This window comes from Marmota marmota, unplaced genomic scaffold (assembly GCF_001458135.2).
Source record: "Marmota marmota marmota unplaced genomic scaffold, marMar, whole genome shotgun sequence".
In the NCBI taxonomy this organism is placed as follows: domain Eukaryota; kingdom Metazoa; phylum Chordata; class Mammalia; order Rodentia; family Sciuridae; genus Marmota; species Marmota marmota.
Genome location: NW_025999853.1, coordinates 1,092,246 through 1,113,936, shown reverse-complemented (window position 1 = coordinate 1,113,936; position 21,691 = coordinate 1,092,246). Strand labels below are relative to the sequence as shown.

Here is a 21,691-nt window from a genome sequence, read left to right as displayed (position 1 = left end):
AGCGGGACAGGTGTTCTGCTGAGACCTACCAGACTGCAGATCCTTGAGCAAACAGGCGTGGGCAATAGACGACGGGTACCGAGGACACGCTGTGAAGTAGGAGTCATCTCAGTTGGTTTCAGTCAGATTCACACTGTAGGAACAACGCTTCTTGCCAAACAGTTGCTTGACTGGGTGGTTTCACTCTCTCTAAACCCCTACAGGTGCAAGGTTGCCGTCACCCTGGTTCTGAATGAAGCTGGGGTCCCGGGGTTGGAGCCACAGGGGGCTCTCTACCCTGAAGGCAGGGCACCCAGCCTGGAGGTTCGCCCACCACTTCTACCCTAGGTCGGGCTCCTGCTCAGAGGTCCTTGAAATAAAATCCAGAATGAGGAGGAAGGAGTGAGCGGGAGTCGTCACCTGAGATGGGACTTCAAGAGATTTGAGCAGAAATTATGAGGCCAGAGCCAGAGGACTCCGGGTCAGGGGCTGTAGGGTCATTAAGCGCGGAAGAATCTAGAAATAAACCATACTGCACCCCCCGGAGACCTCCCAGTCTCCTGCCTGCTCAGGTCCTTCCCGCTCCTCCCCCCAGCTCTGCAAGTCCTGCTTGTGGCCACAGGGGAGCAGAAGCCCCGTAAGGAGCACCCCAAAACCCAAGGGCGCCCCTCTGCGCAAGTTCCATTCCTGTGCGGTACTCACGGCAGCGGTCCCACCCGCCCAGGCCACGCCCCCTCTAGCCAGGGTCCCCTGCTAACACCAGAGGGTCTGATGGCCCATCCCGTCACACAGGACCCAGCCAGTGGTCACCCTCACTGCAAGGGACGCTGGAAACACGTCCAGCTGGGGGCCCCAGAGGAAGAGCTAAAGAGGCCATCACTCCTCAGGATAAGAGCCGGGTGGCAGCCGCCACCCACCCCGTTTGCCACGTCTGGCGCTAAGCGTGGGGTGCGAGGACCTTAGAAAATGGGGAGTCGACGGTGGACGCCGGTGCTGGGTCCTCGGCCTGGAAGGAGGGGACGCTCTCCTCCCAGCGGCCCTGGAGCGATGGCGGGAGGGGTGCGCGCTCTCATTTCTCAGATTAGGAGGCGGGCTCTGGGCTCTGAGCCGGGCACAGGCCACGCTGATCCTCCCACCTCTGTGCCAACCGCCGGAGCCCGGGGCCTGGCGGCCTCCCCAGGCCACACCCTTGCTGAGGGGCATCTCCAAGGCCGCTCTCCTTCCTAGCAGTCAGTGGACCGTGCTTGACACACTGGGGGCTCCTGGGGCAGCAGCTAGAGCTCACTCGTCCCCACAGCGCCCTGGCTGCGAGCACAGCCCTTGAACACAGTGTTGAGGTGTAAACGAGCCAACGAAGCCAGTGAGAGGGTAGGTTACGGGCTCCAGTCCAACAACTGTATGAGTTTGATCATGTCAATGCGAGGCTCGTGGATACCCGTGTGAGATGACCCTGAACCAGGTAACTGCGAGCATCAAGAAAGTCACTCGCACTGGGCCATGGGGAATGGAGTCACCGTGGCTATATGGACAAAAAGTGTGGCCATAGGGACTCCACCTCGGCTGTTCTGGACCCCATCCTGGTTTACCTGTACCTGCTCCTAGGAGGAGGGACCTGCAGGACCCACTTCTGAGAACCAGAAACGAAAGTTGTTTTCTTATTAAAAAAAAAATTGTTTGTCTGTACTTTGTGCCCCACAGAATGTCCCCAACTCAGGATATGGTGGTGGTGGTGGTGAGCTCCGTCCTGGGTTTGAGTACAGCTATGGGGCTGCGTGACTTTGAAGTGGATCATGGCCCTGCTCACCTGAGACTCAGGACACGGTTGTTGAGCACCTGCTCAGACCCGCGACATGGCTCACTGAGTTGTAAGCTCCCTGCTGGCGTGACGCCAAGAAAGGCCCCTGAGTTGTGGTTTCCACCCTTAAATTCCCAGGACACAGGCCAGGCTGTTCTCCCACGGAGCATCAGTCTCTCCGGGTGGGTACAGTCCCTGGCCAGGTAAATAAAGCTCTCTTCTGTTTGAATTCGGCTCCCCAAGACAACAGTCGGGGCTCAGGCCATGTCTGGGGGCTCATTTGCTCACACAGGCTCAGGCTTCATGCCTTGCTGCTTGCACAGTATGGGGGTCCCTTAAAAGTCATAAATCAAGGGGTGTCCACCAGATAGCCCCTCTGTGTAGAGTCAGCAACACCTACAGCAGGACCTTGGCCTCCCTGAAAGTCACTCCTGAAACAGGGATGAGGACGACACCACGCGGGAGCCAGGGCCACAGGGTCATCCGCACCCCATCAGGCCCGGCCCTTGCCTGTCACGGACACGGACACACAGTGATCTTGCCCCAGCAGGAGCCTGGAGGCCTGCGGGAGGCCGGGCTCTGTCCGTGGTGCTGAACTTCCGACTCCAGCCCCAGGCCGCTCGCTCTCTCCCAGGAGCCGGTGAAAACAGTCTGCGTCTTGGGAGAGCTGGGTTCTGCGGGTCCAGGGGGAGCCCTGGAATCTGGTTTTGCCAAAAACCTGCCTTTCTACACCTCCACCCTGGTACTGGCCCATGTCTAAGCCCCATCAGGAACCGCTTGGCCTCCTGGGGTGGCTGCTCTGGGCCCAGCGCTGGGCCAGAGACCGTGAGTCCGGGTCCTGCTCTGGGGGGCTCAGGGCCCCCTGCTCTGTGTGGACAGCACCCCGCCCACGCCTGTGACTCTCAGGCGGAAGATGAGATGTGTGGCGACAAGAGTCATCTCAACCACACTGAGGTCCGCATCTGCCCCTGGGGTCTCCACACCCCATCAGTAGTGGGGCACACCTGCTCAAGACCCAGAGCCGCCGGCTGGCAGCCCTCCCCTGCCTGCTCGCTGTCCCCGCTGCTGCCTTTGGGGCAAGGTCTGCACCCGACTCAGGGGCAGATTCCACCCCACCCACCCCCACTGTTGCCCCGAGGAAGCCAGCAGGGAAGTCCTGGGGCCGGGAAGAGCAGGAGGTTCCCAGGTCACAAAGCCGCTGGAACAAAGGTTTGTAACAAGCAATCAGGGTGCGCCTCCGGGAACCAGGCTCCGGGCCAAATGCAAATCAGGCAGGGCCGATTCCAGCCCAGGGCCGCCTTCCTCCCTCTGGGTGCCGGGGAACAGGACCCGAGCCAGGACAGCTGTGCTGATGCAAACAGATGTTCTCCAGGCCGAATGTGGGGCAGGGAGGAGAGAGCTTTCCCCACGCACTTACCAGGGGGGCGCTGCCCAGGGACCTCCCTGGCCCCTCCCGGCCTCAACAGCCACCCGCAGGCCCCCTGTGAAGGAAAATTCCAGACGTGATATCATTTCACCCACGAGTATTTCAAAATGCATCTTTCACCTCTTAGAACATTTTTCAAAATAACCTCAATATCATTGTCACCCCTCATAATGTTAACAGCCCCTAATGTCATCTAATGACAGTCCCTGCTCCAATTTCCTTATTTTCCTCAAAAATGTCATTTTAAGGTCCATGGATTTCAATCAAGATCAAAACCAGGCTCACACATTGCATCTGGGTGCAGTCTCCTGCGTCTCTCTGTCCCCCCTCCTTTTTGTATGCTGTCCCCTTGGTTGGAGGCCAGGTCCTTGGTCTTGTAGAACTGTCCCCATGGTTGACCCCGTGGTTGAACCTCAGTGTCACCTAACATGCTGCACAACCTGGCAGGCCCTGTACCCTGGTGCTTAGATCCAGAGGGCCGACCTGGCTGGGGCCCACGGCCAGGGGAAGCCGACTGGGGAGGCACTGGTCCTTCCAGTCGGGTCCTAACTGGACACGCACACCCAGGTTTTCTCCTCTGGGCGATACTAAGGATGAGTATCTTAGTACAGTGGGTCCCAGTGTGGCTGGACTGATTCCTCCATGATAAAGCCCCTCCCCATCCCCTGCCCCTCTGCAGGACCCCATCCATAGGACCCCAAGACCCTGGCAAGAGGAGCAGAAGAGATCGGAGAAGCCCAGTCGCTCAGTTTTCTATTCATCCTTCAAATGTTTGTTGAGCATCTACTATGCCAGGTCCCGAACGGCAGCAAACTGGACCCCTGGGGCCCTAGAGCCCAGAGCCAGGTGGGGGTGGACACCTGAGGCACCACAAGGGGCAGTCTGGGAGCAGGAGGGGTGGGCAGCATTACCACAGGCTGAGGCGGCTGCTGCGTGCCGGGTGGCCCCGGGCCCCCAGAGGGGCAGTGGCTCCCGACAAGAGCAAGACTCCAGGGAGAGGGAGAGCTGTGCAGACAGAGCCCCACCTGCTGGAGGAGCCATGAGGAGCCCCACCTAAACCTTCCCCTGCCGTGCCTCAGTTTCCTAATCTGCAAAATGGCCACAAAGGTCTGTGCATCTACTTCAAACAGGCAAAGATGATATGGCCCGATTCACATCAAGTGCTCAGGGGTGGCGGCCCTGCAGCATGCCCCCATGACGGACAGCTCCGCAACAGGGCAGAGCTGAGATGCCCGTGGCCAGTCTCCCACGGTGGTGCCCACCCTGTTCACAGAAGGGCAGCGTGGCTTGGGGAGGAGCAGGCTCCGCTGGGGCCTTGCCTACTCCACGACGGGGTGGGGGCTGGCTGGAGGCCCCCAGCCCCTGAGGAGCATCTCCAGGTTCCTTCTGGCGCCTGTCCACTCTCTGTCGTCATTGTCATAGGAGCCTACCTTCAGCCCAAGGTCAGTGGTCACCAGGGCCCCAACTTATCCCATCCACGTGCACCCTAAGTGGGGCGGGCAGGCTGCCCAGCCCGGGCTAAAGGTGAGGGGGCTTAGGAGCACAGTGAGGCAGAGAAAGGGGTCCCACCGCCTCCGACCCTGCCCCGGCCTGCAGGGCCCACGTGGGCGCCTCAGCTCAGGGCCCCAGACACAGAACCTCCTGCCTCTCGAAGGGGTTACGTGCTCCTCCCCCACCATCCCAATCCCCATCCTGCTGACTCGCTCCAGCCCCACCCCCAGCTATTCTGGGATAATGGAGGCAGCAGATGGCCGAGCCCTGCTCCCCCCACCGACCCTCAGGATCTGGGAACTACCCGAAAATCTGCTGCTGCTTCTAAAATCAGGCCAGCCAGCAGCCTCCCCTGCGGGGTGAGGAGGACCGTGGGCCGTGGGTCAGGGCCGCCCTCATCACTCAGCTCCATCCTGCACACCCGGCACAGGTCCCTTGCGTGCTGGGGGACCACGGGCATGTGGCAGTCCCCCTCTGGGCTCCAGGACCCTCCCTGGGAAGGAAACAAGGGGCTGAGCTTGGTGGTTCCAGATGCCTCTGACCCAGATGTGCGGGGACAAGGACTCTGTCCCTCAAGAGCCAAGGACATGACCCAAGAGAGCCCCAGGCCAGATGCCTAAGCCAGGGCCCCTCCACCCCTCGGGGTCTCTCCTCCCTCCTCCCCCATCCCAGAGCCCCATTATGGCCCTCAGGGGTCAGTGGGCACAGCCACAGGCACACACGCATCCTCACACAGAGGGGCACTCATGCCTGTGCACACACACACACACACACACACACACAGATGGCACACACACGGAGCCCCTCTTGAGCACCAAAGTGACTACCGTCACCACTGTGACAGATAGACTGAGGATCCCGCCCTGTCAGGAACACTCTGGCTGCAAACAGAAAACTGGACCAAGAGAGACTTAAATAGGGGTTTAATTTCGTACAGAACCAAACGCTGGAGGAGACAGCTGCGGTGATGGTCTTGGGCTTCCCTTCATGGTGGCAAAGTAGCTCCTCAGATCCAGCCATCATACCCACATTCACACAGGAAGACGAGGTACAGGGCTGAAAAACCTCACCCAGAAACCTCTCTACTGGCCAAACCTGGGTCACAGGGTAACGTCTCCCAGCAACGGAGACTGCAAAGTGAGCCAAAGGGTCGTCTTGATTGGCTGGGACCATGCGGACCATCACCTGGGCCTGCTGAGGCTCCAAACCTGAGCCCATTAGCAAGTGGGGGAGCAAGGAGCTCAGAGACTCCGCAGCGTCATCGTCCGTCACAGACCCTGGGTTTGGCCATGACTCTTTCAGGTCCCCTCAGTGACACAGGATCCGGCCAGGGGACTTAGGAGCAGACGGCCCCGTGCTTCAGCCCCAGGGGAATGACGGGGACAGAGCCGGGCCGGAGCCAGACACCCCCCTGGGGGCCCAGTCACTGTCTAAGGGATGGCACCCCGATCCCCAGCCCTGCCCAGGTGCCTGCCCCGCTCAGTCGGCTCCCCCAGGCCGCGGGCTCCAGCCTGGGCCTGTCCGGCCCTCACCTGGCCCTCCTGCTCCCCAGGCTGTCCAGCCTCCTCTGGGGCCCGGGTGCCTCCAGCTACCCACAGGCCTGCATCTTCGTCGCCCGGAGGCCGCGCCAGGAGCCGCCCTCCAGGGGCACGCGCCAGCGCTGCGTGGGCACAGGAGCCCCCCGAAGTCTCCGCTGGCCTCTGCCCAGCAGCTCAGGCTCAGGGCACAACCAGCTGGGGACACCAGGGCGTGTCTGGGTAGAGGAGGCAGTGCAGGGAGCGGAACCTGCAGAGAGATCAGAACCGGGGACGGTCACCGTGCTGCCCGCACTCCCGGGCTGCCCAAGGGCGCAGGCCGCAGGTGACGCGCAGCAGGCCCCACAGACATCTGGGGCCAGGAAAGCCCGGGGGGGCAGGGACTGCCCTGTGCCCTGGAGGAGGCCCAGCTGCACCCCGACCTCTACCCACGAGACGCCCGCAGCACGTCCCCGAGTCGGGCAACTGGACATCACCAAATGTCCCCCGGGGAACAAAGCCACCCCTGGCTGAGCCCCCCAGCTTAGAGAGACTTCAGAACAAGACCCCACTGAGCCCATCCGCCCCACAGACCTGGGTCTTCAGGGCTGCGGCCCCAACCGCAGGAAGCTACGGATTCTAGAATCCTGAGCTTGGAGCAAACCATTTGTCTTGCAGGGCGGGGGGTGGGAACCCAGGGCCCCCCACGGGCTGGGCAAGTGCTCTGCCGCTGAGCCGCCGCCCAGCCCCGGGACCAACCTCAAGCCTCTTGGCCTCAGGTACAGCTCCCGCCCCCACCGACGGCCGGAATTTTGAAGTTTTTCCCTGTGTTAAGCCAAACTGTCTCCTTGGAACCCACAACGTGGTCAACGCAGCCCCCCAGGACCCTCGGGGTGCTCAGAGCCTCTGCTCCAACCAGGCGGCTCTGGAAACCTGGGGGCCAGGGGCCCTGCTTCCCTGCAAGGGACCGGAATCTAAATCTAAGGACCAGGCAGAGCCCACAAAGGCCTTGGGAGGTCGCTTGTCACCTCCTTGAGCAAACCAGGCACCGTGTCACCTCTCCTCGCCTCTGCATAGGGCTGCAATGGCTCCTTCTGCTTCCCTGAGCACGTCAAGATCTATCTACTGCCCCTGGGCCTCTGCACATGCCATCCCCTCTGCCCGGGACACTGTGCCATCTCCTGTCCCGGGGACTGCTGCTACCACTTCAGGTACCCCATGCCCCCTCCCCCTCCCTGGACAGCCCATGCCCGTCAACACGGAGGCTGTCTTACTGTCCCCCACAGGACAGTGTCCCAGATGCCTCATTGTCCAGGGCTCCCTTGGACAAGTCTCTACCCCTCAGGGGACCCAGGGCCCACACCGCCCCTTGCTACCCGTTGCCCCGGAGACCTGCACATCCCTGCAGGCAGGACCCCGCGTCCCCAGCTCCCAGCCTCCACATGGTGCTGGCTGGCAGCGGGTGAGTGGGGACAGCAGGACTGCCCGGAGGGAGGAGCTCCCCGCGGCTGGGGGCCTGCAGGCTGCACGGGGTGCCAGGAGGGGGCAGTCCTGCGGCTGGGCTCAGAGGCCACCTGCCCCCCCCACCCCTCCCACCCCTCCCACCACCTGAGCCAGCAGCACAAGCCACACACCCCCGGGGGGCAGCAGTGGACGGGGAGCCAGGCCCTGCCACAGACTGTCCCCTAGACTGCTCCACACCCAAGGGGACCGAGGCGAGCAGCCCCAACCTCCCTGAGGCCTGTTCAGGAAGGTTCTAACCGTCCCAACCCTCCCCTCCCAGAAGAACCGTCTAAGAGGACCAAGAAACAAAGGAGACAACACAACCCCCGCCATGTCTGGGGTTGCAGCACGTGGCCTCCTTCACTCAGGGCCAACAGGACAGTCTTCTGGGGGCTCCTGAGGAACTCTAGGGGATCAGAGCTGGGAGAGTCCTACACAGCCACAATATTCAGTCTCCAAGTGTCACAAGTGAGAGACTGAAGCCCAGAGAGGGCAAGACACTAGCCTAAAGACACACCGCAGAGCAGAGGCAGAAATCTACTCCTTCATTCAGCTCCCCCACCTCTGGATGCCTGGGCTCAGCACCCCCACCTCCCGTCCTACCGTTGCAGCCCTCAGACCCACCTGGAGGGGTCCTCTTCAGGGGAGAAGGGGCCAGGTAGCTTAATGACATTGAGCTTCCCCTCAAAGACACCATAGCTGAGGGTGACCTGGGCAGAGAGAAGCGGAGTAGTGTTGAGGGGGTGTCGCACCAGGGATCCCACAAGGGGGCAGCATTTTGGCAACAGCAGAGAGGGCCAGAGGGCATCCTGGGAGGCACAGATCCGCCTGCAGCTCCACCGCGGGCAGGGGGTCCTTCTAGAGCCCCCCGTGGGCGGCGCATGCTGGGCCAGGAGCCTGCTGCTCAGCTGCGCCCCAGCTGGGTGGAGCTCAGTCCCCAGGCCTGCGTCTCCCCATCCTCCCAGCGGGGAGGCTGCTGCGGTCGGCCCTCCACTACCGGGCCCTGCACCGGGTGCTGCACCAACATGGATCAAAAATACGCAAAAACCTTGGCATCTGACCTGAACGTGCACGAGAGCATTCTTCTGACGTTCCCTGACACTCCAGTGCAACACCCACTCACGTACAGGGGAGAGTCGGCAGGTATCAGACGTAATCAGAGATGGCTTATGTTATTTTTTTTATTTTTACTTTTTCAATACTGGGGATTGAAGGCAGGGACGTTTTACCACTGAGCCACATCCCCAGCCGGTTTTATTCTTTGAGACAGGACCTTGATAAGTTGTTGAGGCTGGTCTCAAACTTGGGATCCTCCTGCCTCAGCCTCCTGCATCACTAGGATTACAGGCGTGCATCACTGCACCTGGTGAGATGACTTAAAGCACTTGGAAGCTGCGCGTGGCGATATGCAAACACGAAGCACCTCCTATAGGGCACTGAGCATCCTGGGACATCAGTATCAAGGGGGTCCTGGAACCAGTGTGTGTGGATACTGCAGGACGATGTGCTGACCGTGTGTGAATATGGTGAGGAAACAGCTGGAGGAGGCCAGCCCTCGGTGGTACCTGGCACGGCAGGTGCTCAGGAAACCCTGACCAGGGAGTGCCCCACTTCCGGCTGTCCAAAATCTGCCGCTTTCCCAGTTTCGGGTGTGTGGTCCTCATAAGATGAACCTGGGGTTCCTAAGGATGAAGCCACAGCCCAGCTCCCGGCCTGGCCAAGCAGCTCCCGGCCCTGGTAGGAGAAGGGCCATGTGACCAGCCCAGGCCATTAGACCAGGAATCAAATCAGCACGGGGTCTGGGAAAGGAGGCGCCCTCCTCCCAGGATGGAGTGGAAACCCGGGCTGCCTTCTGCCAGGATGAGGCCAGCGTGGGCAGACAGAGTCCCGGGAACCAGAGGCCAGCTTCCTGTCACCTGTGCAGGCCCTTCCTGCCAGCATTTGGGGACCAGATCAAAGAATCACAGTGTCACAATGCTAACCCTTGAGGAGCAAGTCACTGAGTACCTTTAGGGGGTCCTTTGCCACCCTGGGCCTCAGGATCCCCATCGATAGCCAAGCCCCATAATCTCAAGTTCCAGATTGATGTCAAACACCCCATGTTCCTTTGGGGGACCCTCATCCCCCACTCATTGCCACCTGCCCCAAGACCCCTCACCTGCTCCAGGAGTTGGGCGGCCCCTAGTAGCTGCAGGGTCTCCAGGTGCGAGTGGAAGAGGGGGCTGGGCCGCAGACGGTTCCCCAGCTTGCACTCCACGATGTAGCCCACGGTACAGTCATCAGGCAGCCGGATGAGGGCAGAGGTGTCCACGAAGTGGGAGCCGCTGGGGGGCAGAGCTGGACTGTAGCACTGGCCAGGCCCTCTGCACTTGACCCCTTCCCAGGAAGCTCTCTGCTGGGCCGGCAGCAGGGCGGACAGCTCAGGGGTGGAGCTGCCTCTGTCCACGGTGCGACCCTGGGAGTCAGGACCCCGAGCCTCGTCTCCTCTGCTGTGAGCCGGGACGATCACCGTCCTGGCCGGGGCTGTTGGGGGGGCCTCAGTGGTGAAGCCCTTCATGAATGTCTCCTTCCTGCTCTCCCTATCTTTTTGTGGGTTCCCTGCTGAGCTTGAGCACCTGCCTGCCCCAGACACAGAGAGGAAGGCCTCTGCCCTCCTCGGCAGCCCCCGTGCTGGGAAGAGAGCTGGTCAGGAGAGCCAGGGAGAGGGTCAATGGGAGCAGGACCAGTGCTGAGTCAGGACACCCAGCCAAGGGGGGAGGGGTGCAGAAGCCCCACCCACACTCCATCCCGGGCTGGGTCCACAGCCAAGCCTTCAGAACAGAGGAGGGGGAGTTTTTCCTAAATAATTCCAGCAGCTCGGGAGGCTGAGGCAGGAGGATCTCCCAGTTCAAAGCCAGCTTCAGTGATGGTGAGGTGCTAAACAACTCAGTGAGACCCTGTCTCTAAACAAAATAGGGCTGGGGCTGGGGCTCAGTGGTTGAGTGCCCCTGAGTTCAATCAATCAATCACATAAAAGTTCCACAGAGGTGGGACACCCTGGCACAAGGAGGACCCCTGGCAGTTCCGGGTGCACGCCTGCCAGACCTGCCCTAGGACAACAGGCCACTCCCACGCCCACAGATCCCAGCCTGGGACAAGGCGGGCTGTATAGTGGAGAAGCAACCAGGTCTCAGCAGCTCGTACCCCTGGGCCTGGGTGACCTTAGCGGCGCTTACCCTCTAGGGCCTCACCCTCCTCAGTGCAGACACAGGCTACGCCATCAAAAAGGAGAGACCTGGTGTCATCATCCTTTGGTGACACAGAGGCCAAGCTCAGATCCAACCCTCAACCCAAATTCAAGGCCATGAGTGTTAATACTATCCTGCCCACGAAGACATGTGCACTTCTAGAAGGCCAGCATCCCCCCATCCATACCGAGGGCTTCCAGTGCCCCCTGGCTCCCCTTCTCTGGGGTCCTCTAGTGCTGTCCCAGGTCAATTCCACCTCTTCTAGGAAGTCGTCCCTCTTGTCCTCAACCAAAAGGCCTTCTTGCTCCTCTGAGAGCCCCTACTCTTGGCCTTCACCTCCCTTCTGGCATTGACTGGTCAGAAGAGCAGAAGGAGGCTGCAAACGAGGCCTTGTGATTCCCTGGCTCGGCCAGATGCGGCCCAAACCCTGAGTCTTGGCACCAGTAGTCCCTGTATTTGCAGGTCCACTTGCAGACACGAAAACAGACTTCTCGAGGTGTTCCTGTGTGCAACAGAGGCCACCGGACTGTGCACCCCCTGCAGACAGGGGGGCAGGTAATTTGCTCAGCATGAACTGGGTCACACGGTAACACAAAGTGAATGACAGGCAGCTCCTCCTGCGCCCACTCTCAAGCCTTCCTGCCCCTGGGGCATGCCAGTAGCCACCCTTCCCTGCCTTCCAGCCACCCAGGGTCTTGGCTTACCTCGCCCACGGGACCATCCTCAAAGCCAGCTTGCGGTTGATGCAGAAGCCGGCACCCCCTGTGGCGAACCAGAACTGCACCAGTCTCTGGGAAGGAGAGGGCAGAGGGTGCAAGGTGAGTTGGGGACAGGGACACTGAGGCCACGCCTCACTCCAACCCGCGTGGCTCAAAATCTCTCCATGTAACCTTCACGTCTTGCTACAGCCTCGCATTATGAGGCCCATCTCACAGGTAAGGACACCAGGCCCAAAGTCACATAGCTAATTATGAGTGCCGAGGTCACCAAGGACACTGGAATATAGTGGAATCTGACCCCCTCCTCTGAGAAAGGGCTCCACCTTGTGGCAAGAGGGCGGGGGGGCGGCCAACACCCCGCTGCTCCCCAGGTCATGGAAGCACGCAGGCGCCACAGGAATGATTGTGCACAAGGCCACACCCCTTGACCAGTGATTGGCTCTGCAATAGGCACATGACTTAGGCCAGCCAATCAGAGTCCTTCCCTGAGTGCCGTGCGCAATGTACAGTCCTGATGCCACCTCCACCAGGCCACTTCCACTGGCTTCCCCACTCCCAATTCCTGGGGCCAAGAAGAGTTTTTGGCAAAAAATGAAGATGAGGTCTCTCATGGAGTAGAGGGGACAGACAGTCCTGGGAGCCCCTGCCGCCAGCAAACCCCCTGACATCTCATTCACGGGCACCAAGGTGTCCCTTTAGGGCTTAAACTATTTTCTGAGCCCCGACATCACCACCATCACCTCAGCCCAAGGCCTCTTCCTCCCTCCTCTGTGATGACCCTGAATTCACCATGGATTTCTCTAGAGGCACTTTGCCCTTTCAGCTGTCCCATCCCTTGGTCCAACAAGCTCCCCAAGGATTCCTGCCCCCAAGTCCAAAGGTGGTGCTTAATGGGAGGCACGTCATTTGGGGCGAGTTATCTCCCGCGATGCAGCAGTGAGGAAGCCTGAACCTGAGGTCTCCCTCCTCCCTGCTCAGCTGTGCCACCTCCAGAAAGGCACTGCTCCTCTCTGGGCCTCATGTGAGCACATCTGCTCCAGTTCTGAAATCTGATGGTTCTCCTGGCTCAGAAGCATCCTTCTAAAGACCCCAACTGTCGTTCTTCTAGAATGCGAGAAAGGTCGGGCTCAGCAAGGCAGAATGAGTGGCTCTTGAGGACCTGACACAGGAGGTGCCTGGGTAAACTCTTATTTTTTGTTTTCTAAGTGAACGAGCGTGTGGCCCCCACTCCCGTGTAATGACACAACATGGCAGTAGCCTCATAAGTGCCTGACCCTGAATGCTGCCTGTCCCATGCCCTGTGCCAAGGCTCGTGCCCCAGGTGGGTGAACAAGGCACAGAGAAATGAAGTCACTTGCCTGAGGTCACAGAGTGGGGACTGACCCCAACCAGAGCTCTCGCCCCCTTTGCAGTCCTGCCCTGGAGGACCCAAGATCCGCACAGTCCTGGACACTGTGGAGTTCTGCCCGCTCCAGGGCAGTCCTGGGACCTGCTGGGGGTGCATGCCAACGAGGGCACATGTGAGCCCTGGGGGTGGGCCGAGGTGTGCCCAGCTGGGCACTGCATCTGCAGAGAGAGGACTTGGCTAGGATGTGAACACTGACTAGGACTGATCGCTGACACTCGCCAGTGTCCATTACATTCCAGGTGCCATTCCAAGGACTTTTGACAGATGACCCCTTTTTATTCTATGCTCATAACTGCCCTATGAGTAAGGGCTGTTATCTCCTGCTTCTCAGAGGAGGAAACTGAGGCCCAGAGAGGTTATATGACTTCAATAAGGGTCACAAAGCCAGGCAGTGGCAGGGTTGATGTGTGAACCCCTGGAGTCAAGCTCCACAGTGACTTTCTCAGCCCCTGAGGCAAACAGCTCAAGCCAGATGAGTGTGGGGTGGGAGGGTGTGGGAGCCTGGGGGACCCCTGGACTTACCTGGATTCTCTCACACGCATGGCCTCAAGCCCAGGAGGATTTAATTAGGGCTCAGAGGCTGGGGAGCTGCTGATAATTAAGGCTCTGGTTTCCCTAGCGAAGCAGATGGCGACCTGGGGAGGGTGAGGGAGCCCCACAGCGCGCCCAGCTCCGGCTTCAGGCGCTGCCTCTAGGGAGGGGACTTCCTACCTGCCTTTTCCTTGTGGCCAAGGGGACCATTGGGGCCTGGGCACCCCAACACCTATAACCTGGTGGGACTTGGGGACAGGGGAGAGCCATGTGATATTTTTCTTCTAACAGATTCTTCATTATTTATCTGAAAGTCAAGTTTAACTGGGTATCCAGGATTTTTTTTTTTTTTTTTTTTTTGCCCTAAATCTGGCAGCCCTAATCAGTGTCCATTAGGTCTAGGGTCGAAGCTGGTCTGGGCTCCCTACGGTACCAAGTGTGCACTCTAAGTTGCTGGTTAGTGGAAGTTTGGAGAGGAGGGTGCTGAAGGGGGGTCGTGTTCTGGGGCCCACAGGATTCCAGCATTTTAACACCCTGCGTGACTGCATGGTGACACCAGGTGGCCACGAGCCCCGCCATGGAGTCAGGAAGCCTCAGTACACCTGGAGCTCACTGTGTGACAGACCAAGCCTCCGCTCTTGGATGACTGGGGACCTACTACCTGCCCTTCTCTAGGCCTCGCCTGCACAACCTCCATCTCCTTCCACAGCGGAGGAGGCTGAGGCTCAAAGAGGAGAAGCCACTGGCCCAAACCCACAGGGACGGAGCCAGACCTGATGCTCAGACCCCGCCAGTGGCCTCCACCACACCTCCGCCCCAGGTCGGCCGCGCCCCTGGATCAGCCCCGCCCCTGAACTGGCCCCGCCCCGAGTCGGCCCCACCCCTGGGGCCTGCAGCCAATGGGCGAAGGAGGAGGGCAGGACACACCGTGCGATTGCGCGGTTGGGGTTCCGAGGCGCGGATGGGCCGGTTCAGGCTGGGCCTGCCCACGTAGACGTCGAGGGCCGCGGGGAAGGCCCTCAGCAGCCGCAGCAGCGCCCATGGGTTCACGTAGTTGTCATCATCCACGTGACAGAACCACCTGTGAGGAGGGACGGGGACAGTGAACTTGGAGGGATAGGGGGCTCCCTGGCCACCACTTGAGGCCCATTTTATGCCAGAAGCACGTGCTGGAGGCTCCTGGGGAAGGCAGGCCGCTTAAGACACGAGGCCCAGGGCAGAGGCTGGTCTGTAGGCTGCCTTTTGCGTGGGAGACGAGGGTTCTTCCACTGGACTCAGGTCACGTCACTGCTTTGACCCAACCCTCAAAGTCACCCCTCCCCCAGAGACCCAGGAGCACCCACCTGAGCCCGCTGGCCAAGAAGGCGTCGAACTCGGCAGCCATCTTGCAGGACAGCGCAGGGTGGCTGTGCTCAGCGGAGCAGTTGGTGACCACAAGGTGGGGCCCTAGAGGAGAAGGAGCCATCAGGGATCCTGCCCAGCACCTCCCACAGCCCCAAACACTGAATGCAGAGCAAGGCCAGGCCAAGGGAGCCCCCAGGGCCACCCCCTCCCAGCTGACAGTGGGGAAACCAGGCCCAGGGCAGGCTGACCTGGCCAGGACAGTAGGCTGGATTGGACCAAGTGTCCAGGGCCTAGTCCAGCAGCCCCTCCCCACACCTGCACATATTTCCAAGAGGGAAGCCCTCTCCCCTCCTGGGCTAAAGGGAATCCCAAAGGCAAAGGTGGTCAGCCCATTTCCTGGGCAGCCCCGGGCCAGAGCACGGCTGCCCAGCTCTCTCTGGCAATAGCCAAGGGCCCCCACCCAGCCAGCAGTTACCCAGTCTCTCCTGGAGGCCTTCGTCCGGGCTGTCAGTGAAGATGAATGTCTGGGAAGGAGAAGGGGTCAAGACTTGGGTCAGGCCTCGGTGTCCCAGGGCAGACCCAGGCCAACCCAGCACCCGCCATGGCCAAGCCCAGACACCACCCAGGAGAATACACACAGCAGTGACAGACATACGCCCCTCTCATGGCCATGTGTCTCTTTAGGGGACACACACACACACATACACACACACCCCTGCTTCTATAGACACAACCTCCTGGTGCACAGCCCTGTCCCCTTCACAGAGCCATACCCTTGGCAGAATGGCACCCTCTTACATCCCAGGTCACATACACACAACCCTGAGCCCTGTCGGGAAGCAGACTAACACGATCCCACCCTCTCACTCTGGGCACCCACCAGGAGCAGGACCCATGCCTGCCCCCGGCTGGCCCTCTTTTAACCTCATGAGGAAGGGTTTGTGATCTGTCCCCTAAATAGACCAAAAGCAAACTGGGAATGAGAGGCAGAGGGGACCCTCCAGAAGCAGCCATGAGTGAGAGAGACGCAGGGCCAGGATGCCTCACCCCCCAGGCCCAGCCCGACAGGGGCAGAGCCGCCCGGCAGCCAGAGAGCTCCTTTCTCTACTGAGCACCTCAAAGGCCTGCAAGGACTTCCCGATCCCTGGGCTGCCCTGTGGGGACCAAGGAGAAAATGTCCCACCTGTTCATTCACCCCAGGTACCCCATGCCCCACCGTCCACACCTGAGGCCTACCCCTGTCCTCCCTCCAAGAGCAGGGCCCTGGCCCTGAAGGCCCTTCCTTGTCACCCACAGACCTCTAGGAGTCCCTCAGAGCAGTGCAGCCCCACCTTGGGCCTCAGTTTACCCATTGTAAAATGGGAGGCAGTAACAGCTGTGAGACTAAAGTAAGACTGTGTAAAGGAAGGAGTAATAGTTCAACAGGAAGACTTAAGGGAAACAGAGGCTAGAGTCCAGGGTTAGGAACAGCAAAAGGTACGGGGGGGACAGGGCCTCTCCCAGGGCTCATGGCCACAGACCTACTTCTCAGCCACCATCGTCTCTCAGGGATTGTGGCAAGACTCTGGCCCATTCACCCCGATCTGTTTTCCTCTCAGGACCAGAATCATATAAAACTCATACCCACCACCCCTTGCCAGCACCTTCCATGGGTTCCCTACTGCCCCTGGGATAAAATTTAGCCTCCAAAGCATGACTAGTGAAGGGACCCCTGACCCTTGCCACCTGATGCAGCCTTATCTCAGTACTTCCTGCTCCACCATGAGGCAGGAATCTCTCTGCCCAAATTTGTTTCAGTTCCCCAAATATGCTGTGTGTGTTTGTGTGTGTGTGTGTGTGTGTATGCTCGTGCATACACACACACACACACACAACTCTGAGCCTTTGCACATGATGCTCCCTCTTCCCACATTCCACCTCCCAACTCGGGCATCGCTGCCGCAGTCTGGCTGGGCACAAATCACGAGCCACTGAAGCAGGAACAAACTTTATTTTCAAACTGCAGGAAAACACTTCACACAGCTCCCGGGGAATCCTCCCGAACGCCACGAGGCTTCTCCAGGAACCCCCAGCCGGAAATATCTCTCTCGGAAATCCCTCCTCCTGCACTTCCCCAACCAATGGGAACTCTCGGGGAATCCCCGGAAATCCCCACGAGAACTCCAAAATAGTGCGAGAACTCAAAAGTTGCGGCAGAGGCGGATAGTAATGCCTCGCCTGTCAATCAATACTGTTGGCAAAATGCCAGGGGCCATACAGACTCGGCCGTGGCTCTCAGCACATCGCCTCTCCCAGGAAGGCTCGACACCCCTCTGGTGACACTAGGAGCTCCTATGCCCACCCCCCCTCCTCCTTCCTCCCATGGAAACTGCAAATCCCAGGAATGGGGATTTATCCCCTGGTCTCCCCCACCAGAAGCCTGCACCCTGGAGGCTACAGGCCCGACCCATCTGCTTCCTTCTCCAGCACCTGCCTCGCTCTGGAGGCCTGGCAGGTCCACCTTCTGAGCCCCTCTCCCTGGAGGCGGTCTCCCACTATACCAGTCAGCAGCGCGCGGGCCCCCAAGCCCAGGTCCCAGGAAGCATCATCCACAGGAGATGACTCGGGCTCCTCTGTGCCTCCAGCCTGCGCCTGAGCTCCCAGCTTTCACATCCCCTGCAGCCATGACTTCCACAAAAAAATAAAAAAAACATGGGACAGGACGCTGTGGCACATGCCTGTGATCCCAGCAGCTCCGGAGGCTGAGGCAGGAGGATCGCGAGTTCAAAGCCAGCCTCAGCAACTTAGCAAGGCCCTAGCAACTCAGTGAGACCCTGTCTCTAAATAAAATATAAAAGGACTGGGGATGCGGCTCAGTGGTTAAGTGCCCCGGGTTCAATTTCCAGTACCAAAAACAAAGGCTGGTGTGTGGCTCTGTGGCAGAGGCTTGGCAGCACGCACAGGCCCTGGGCTCCATACCCCCCACAAAAACAAAAAAGACGGAGTCCCTGCTGCTCTGCTGGGACCCAGGACTGGGGGCCACCGTGCTGCCCCTCACGTGCAGTCTGTCCACCCCCTCCACACCTTGAATCATCGCTGTTTCAGTCTCTCCAAGCCCAGCCCTGGTCCAGCTCATGGGCATGACCTCCTGCGGGCATCTCCCCTGGTCTCCTGCTCTGAATGCCCCCACCCACGTCTGATTGCCACACTGCCCCCAAGGGGTCTGTAACAGAAGCCAGGACTCTTGCCCTGCTCCCTGGCACACCAAGCAGCACACTGGAGAGGACGGACCAAGCGGGTTAGGGACGGCTGGTCGCTGAAGAAGTAGAAAACACAGGCAATCAGGGCGAGGCCTCAGGCGGTGGGATGAACAGGTGGGATGAGCAGGCGTTCCAGGAGCAGGAGAGGGCGCAGGAGCTGGTGGTCCCCGCCCCTGGGAACTCCAAGGCTGGCAGAGGAGAACAGTGGGCAGAATTTCCTCTGAGCCAGAAGCTGTTTGATTTGTTTAACAGGGGACCTGACAATGGTTAAGACTTCACAGGCAGAGAAACAAAAGACCAGCAGCCCACGGGGCAGGGAGGGGCGCAGGGGGACCATCTGCTGCAGGAAGGGAGATGTAGGGTTGCTGCCACCTCCCCGACCCGTACACACACACACACACACACACACACACACACACACACAGAAAAAGGGGCCTGTGGGGGAGAGAAAGGCTCCCCTCAAGCACAAAACACACAAGGCCCGCCTCCCCCGCCCGCCCCTCCGCAGGACAAAGGCTCCCACACAAGCCACAAGGGCCCACCTGCCACCCCACCACCTCTAACCAGCCGGCGCCTAGCACTGGAGTTGGCCAGCTCAGGCCCCTTCCGGATGCCCCTGTGCTGCGCAGGTGGGGAGGGCCTCGGCCAAGGTCAGAGAGAGAGAGGAACCCAAGGTGAGAGAGAACCGACGTCCAGGGTGGGCCTCTTTCAACTTAAATATGACTTCTGCTGCCCGCTCTGGGGTCCACTGAGTGAGCTCATCCCAGGACTCTGCTTAGCTTGGATCAGCTTCCCCACCTGCCACCTGGGAGCATGGACACCCAGCCCTCAGGTGGTGTGAGGGAAGCAGAGCCATGGGCACCGTGCAGCCCTCAGGAGCTGCCTGATCAGCATCTGGGATAGAGCCTGGGACGGGGCCACTGTAGCCAGGCTGGCACTGCCAGGCACAGCCCCCAGGCTGAAGGTGCAAGGAGAGGTGAGACCTGGGTCCCGCTGGGCTCTACCTCCTCAGACCCCTGGGTGACACTGGCCAGCACTTCCTCCTCTAGCCTCAGTTTCCTCATCTGGGGGCACCACCATGGTGAACAGGACAAGACAGGAAAGGGCCTCAAGCCACGTGAGGCACACTCCCGGGTCCACAGACACCGCGCCATAAACAGGAAGGTCTGCAGGGAGGGCCAGCCTTGGCGGCTTCCGCAGGCAGAACCAGATCTCCCCAAGATGAGAATCTGGCGGGGCCCAGGGATGCTGGGGGCCCTGCTGGGAAGGGTCAATCCTGGCGCAAAGACATCAGTGCCAGGAAATCGGGGCAGGGGTGTGCCCTCCCTGAGGTCCCTGGCCTCTCAGACCTTACTGTGCCTTTCCTTGGGCTCCCCTCCAAGGGCTCAGTCACTTCCTCCCGCAGAGCAGCCACCACAGTGGGGGTGGTGTGTGTGAATCCACCCTGGGCCTCCCCAGAGACGGTCCCCAACAGCCCCAGATCCCTGGCTTTGCTTGAGGAGAGTACTGACCGCGGGGACAGGACAGGCTGGGAGAGATTCAGATGGTCAGAGGTGCCTCCCCTAAAGGGCACCAGCCACGTGCCCAGGTCACCCACACACCTCTTGTCACTGCATGTCGAACACACTTGGGCTCCGCACATGTGAGCACAAGTGTGCACGCACACACCCCAACCTCTCGCCCTCCCCTGCCTCAGCGACAGCCTCCCAGGACAACCACAGGAAACCAGCGCGAGACACAAGACGCACAGATGCGCACACGCCTGCGTGCACACATGCAGCCTCAGGGGCTGAGGAAGCCCAAAAGGGCGCCTCCAGGAACAGGCCCCACCTAGGGCCTCCCTCCACCCTCCACCCCAGAGCCTGGGCAGGGCAGTTCCTAGGCCGGGGTTGGCACAGGACCCTTGAGAGGGCCTCTGAGTCAGGACCTCTCAGAAGCCGCCACCTCACTGGCCCAGCACCCTCTATGGTCCCTGCGGCCAGGCTGGGCCAAGCTGGGCAGGAGTGAGGCCCCCGCTGGGGCAGCCAGGGAACAGAGAGAGCCCAGGAGGGACCGGGGACCTGGGGCAGCTTGGCCACCAACAGAGGATCTGAGGAACTGGACGCCGTGTCAGTGAGAGCGTGGGCCGGGAGGAAGGATGGGGCGATGGGCCCCGATGGCTGGACGACAGCAGCTTCTGCTTCAGCCAGCCAGAGATCCCAGCCCAGCGGGAAGACCTCCAGAGTCCCTCCGGCCCCAAACTCCATGGCGCGAACTGGCCCACTCATCACCTGTTGCCTGATCCTGGAGACCCACGTGTCGAGCAGCAGGTCCAGGCGCGAGCGGTGGAAGGCCCGGGTGGTCTTGACGGCGATGAAGATGTCGTGCAGGCGCAGCTCGCGGGGCGCGGGGCTGGGCCGGCTNAACCGTCCGTGCCCGGTGGGAGGCAGGGGCCCTCCAGCCACGCCACTCCCCAGAGACCGGCCGGCGTGGCTCCAGCAGCGAGCGCCCGTTACTTTCCAGCGCCCTGGCCTCTCCACTCTGGCTCAGTGTCTCCTGGATGCTCTCCCCATCCCGCGTCCTCTCCTCTCCTCCAGGCCAAATTCTGTTTGCGCTTCAAGCTCAGCTCCGGGGGTCCCTCCTCCAGGAACCCTTCCATGGTGGCCCCTCCCAATTCCTGGGACTCCCACAGAAGTTTTCTCGGTTCCTTTGGACTTCACAACTGCATTGGGACACACCCAGTTTATAGCTGAGGCACAGGGTGACATAAGATGATCCAGCCAGTCTGGCCCAGAATTGGGTGGAAGCCTGGTCCCGTGTCCTCATCTGGCCCCGAAAGAGACCCCTGAGGGCACCTATCCAGCCATGGCCCTCCCGATCACCCTTGGCAGGCTCTACAGCTGCCTCACCCAGCCAGCCCAGCCAACAGGGGCCTCCTCCAGCCACACGTGTGTCTTCCTTGACACTAGGCCATTCACACCTCCTTCCTCTGCCCCAACCCTGCACTGGCTCCCCGTCCTTAAAACAAAATCCACAGAGCACATGCCAGCTCAGGCATGGCCAAGCGTGAGCAAAAGCGCCCCAAGAGTGTGGCTAGAGGCAGATTCAGAGGCCACTGCCCAACGGGGAGGGTGGCTGGAGGGACAGGAGGGGGACTCCACCAGAGGCAGCCTGGACTGGCACTGGACACCTCAGGGTCCAACTCCACCCTGGTGACTGGCTGGGGGACCTCAAGCTCCCAGTCAAGGCCCCCCTGTCCCCTGCCGTCCCAACCTGCACCTACTTTCTAGGGAGGATAGAAAAGCTGAGGCTCCTTAAGCCACAGTTCTGCCGAGCCACACACAGCCCCCTCCCAGCCTGCCATCCCCACATAGGGCATCAGCAGACCCTACGGGGACAAGGGCCACGGCCTGCAGAGGATGTGGCAGTTGCTGGGGGACCCCCTGGCTGGTGAGTACAGGAGCTAGTTCAGGAGCTGGGTATGGCAACCAAACACACTGCTCTGCCCCAGCTCCATCCTGGGAAAGGACATCCTC

General features: G+C 60.5%; 1 protein-coding gene across 1 annotated transcript in view; it reads right to left on the bottom strand.

Moving 5' to 3' along the window:
* Positions 1-5,597: 5,597 nt before the first annotated feature.
* Positions 5,598-21,691, bottom strand: part of Mfng (MFNG O-fucosylpeptide 3-beta-N-acetylglucosaminyltransferase) — a 17,391-nt gene continuing 1,297 nt past the window's right edge. Inside the window, exons 2-9 of the mRNA XM_048807987.1 lie at positions 20,447-20,700; positions 15,413-15,461; positions 14,937-15,039; positions 14,521-14,674; positions 11,640-11,725; positions 9,867-10,032; positions 8,333-8,418; positions 5,598-6,476 (exon numbers count right to left, since the gene is read on the bottom strand). Of these exons, the coding sequence (XP_048663944.1) occupies positions 6,410-6,476; positions 8,333-8,418; positions 9,867-10,032; positions 11,640-11,725; positions 14,521-14,674; positions 14,937-15,039; positions 15,413-15,461; positions 20,447-20,700 (965 nt within the window). The 3' untranslated portion in view covers positions 5,598-6,409. The remainder of the gene's footprint in view (positions 6,477-8,332; positions 8,419-9,866; positions 10,033-11,639; positions 11,726-14,520; positions 14,675-14,936; positions 15,040-15,412; positions 15,462-20,446; positions 20,701-21,691) is intronic.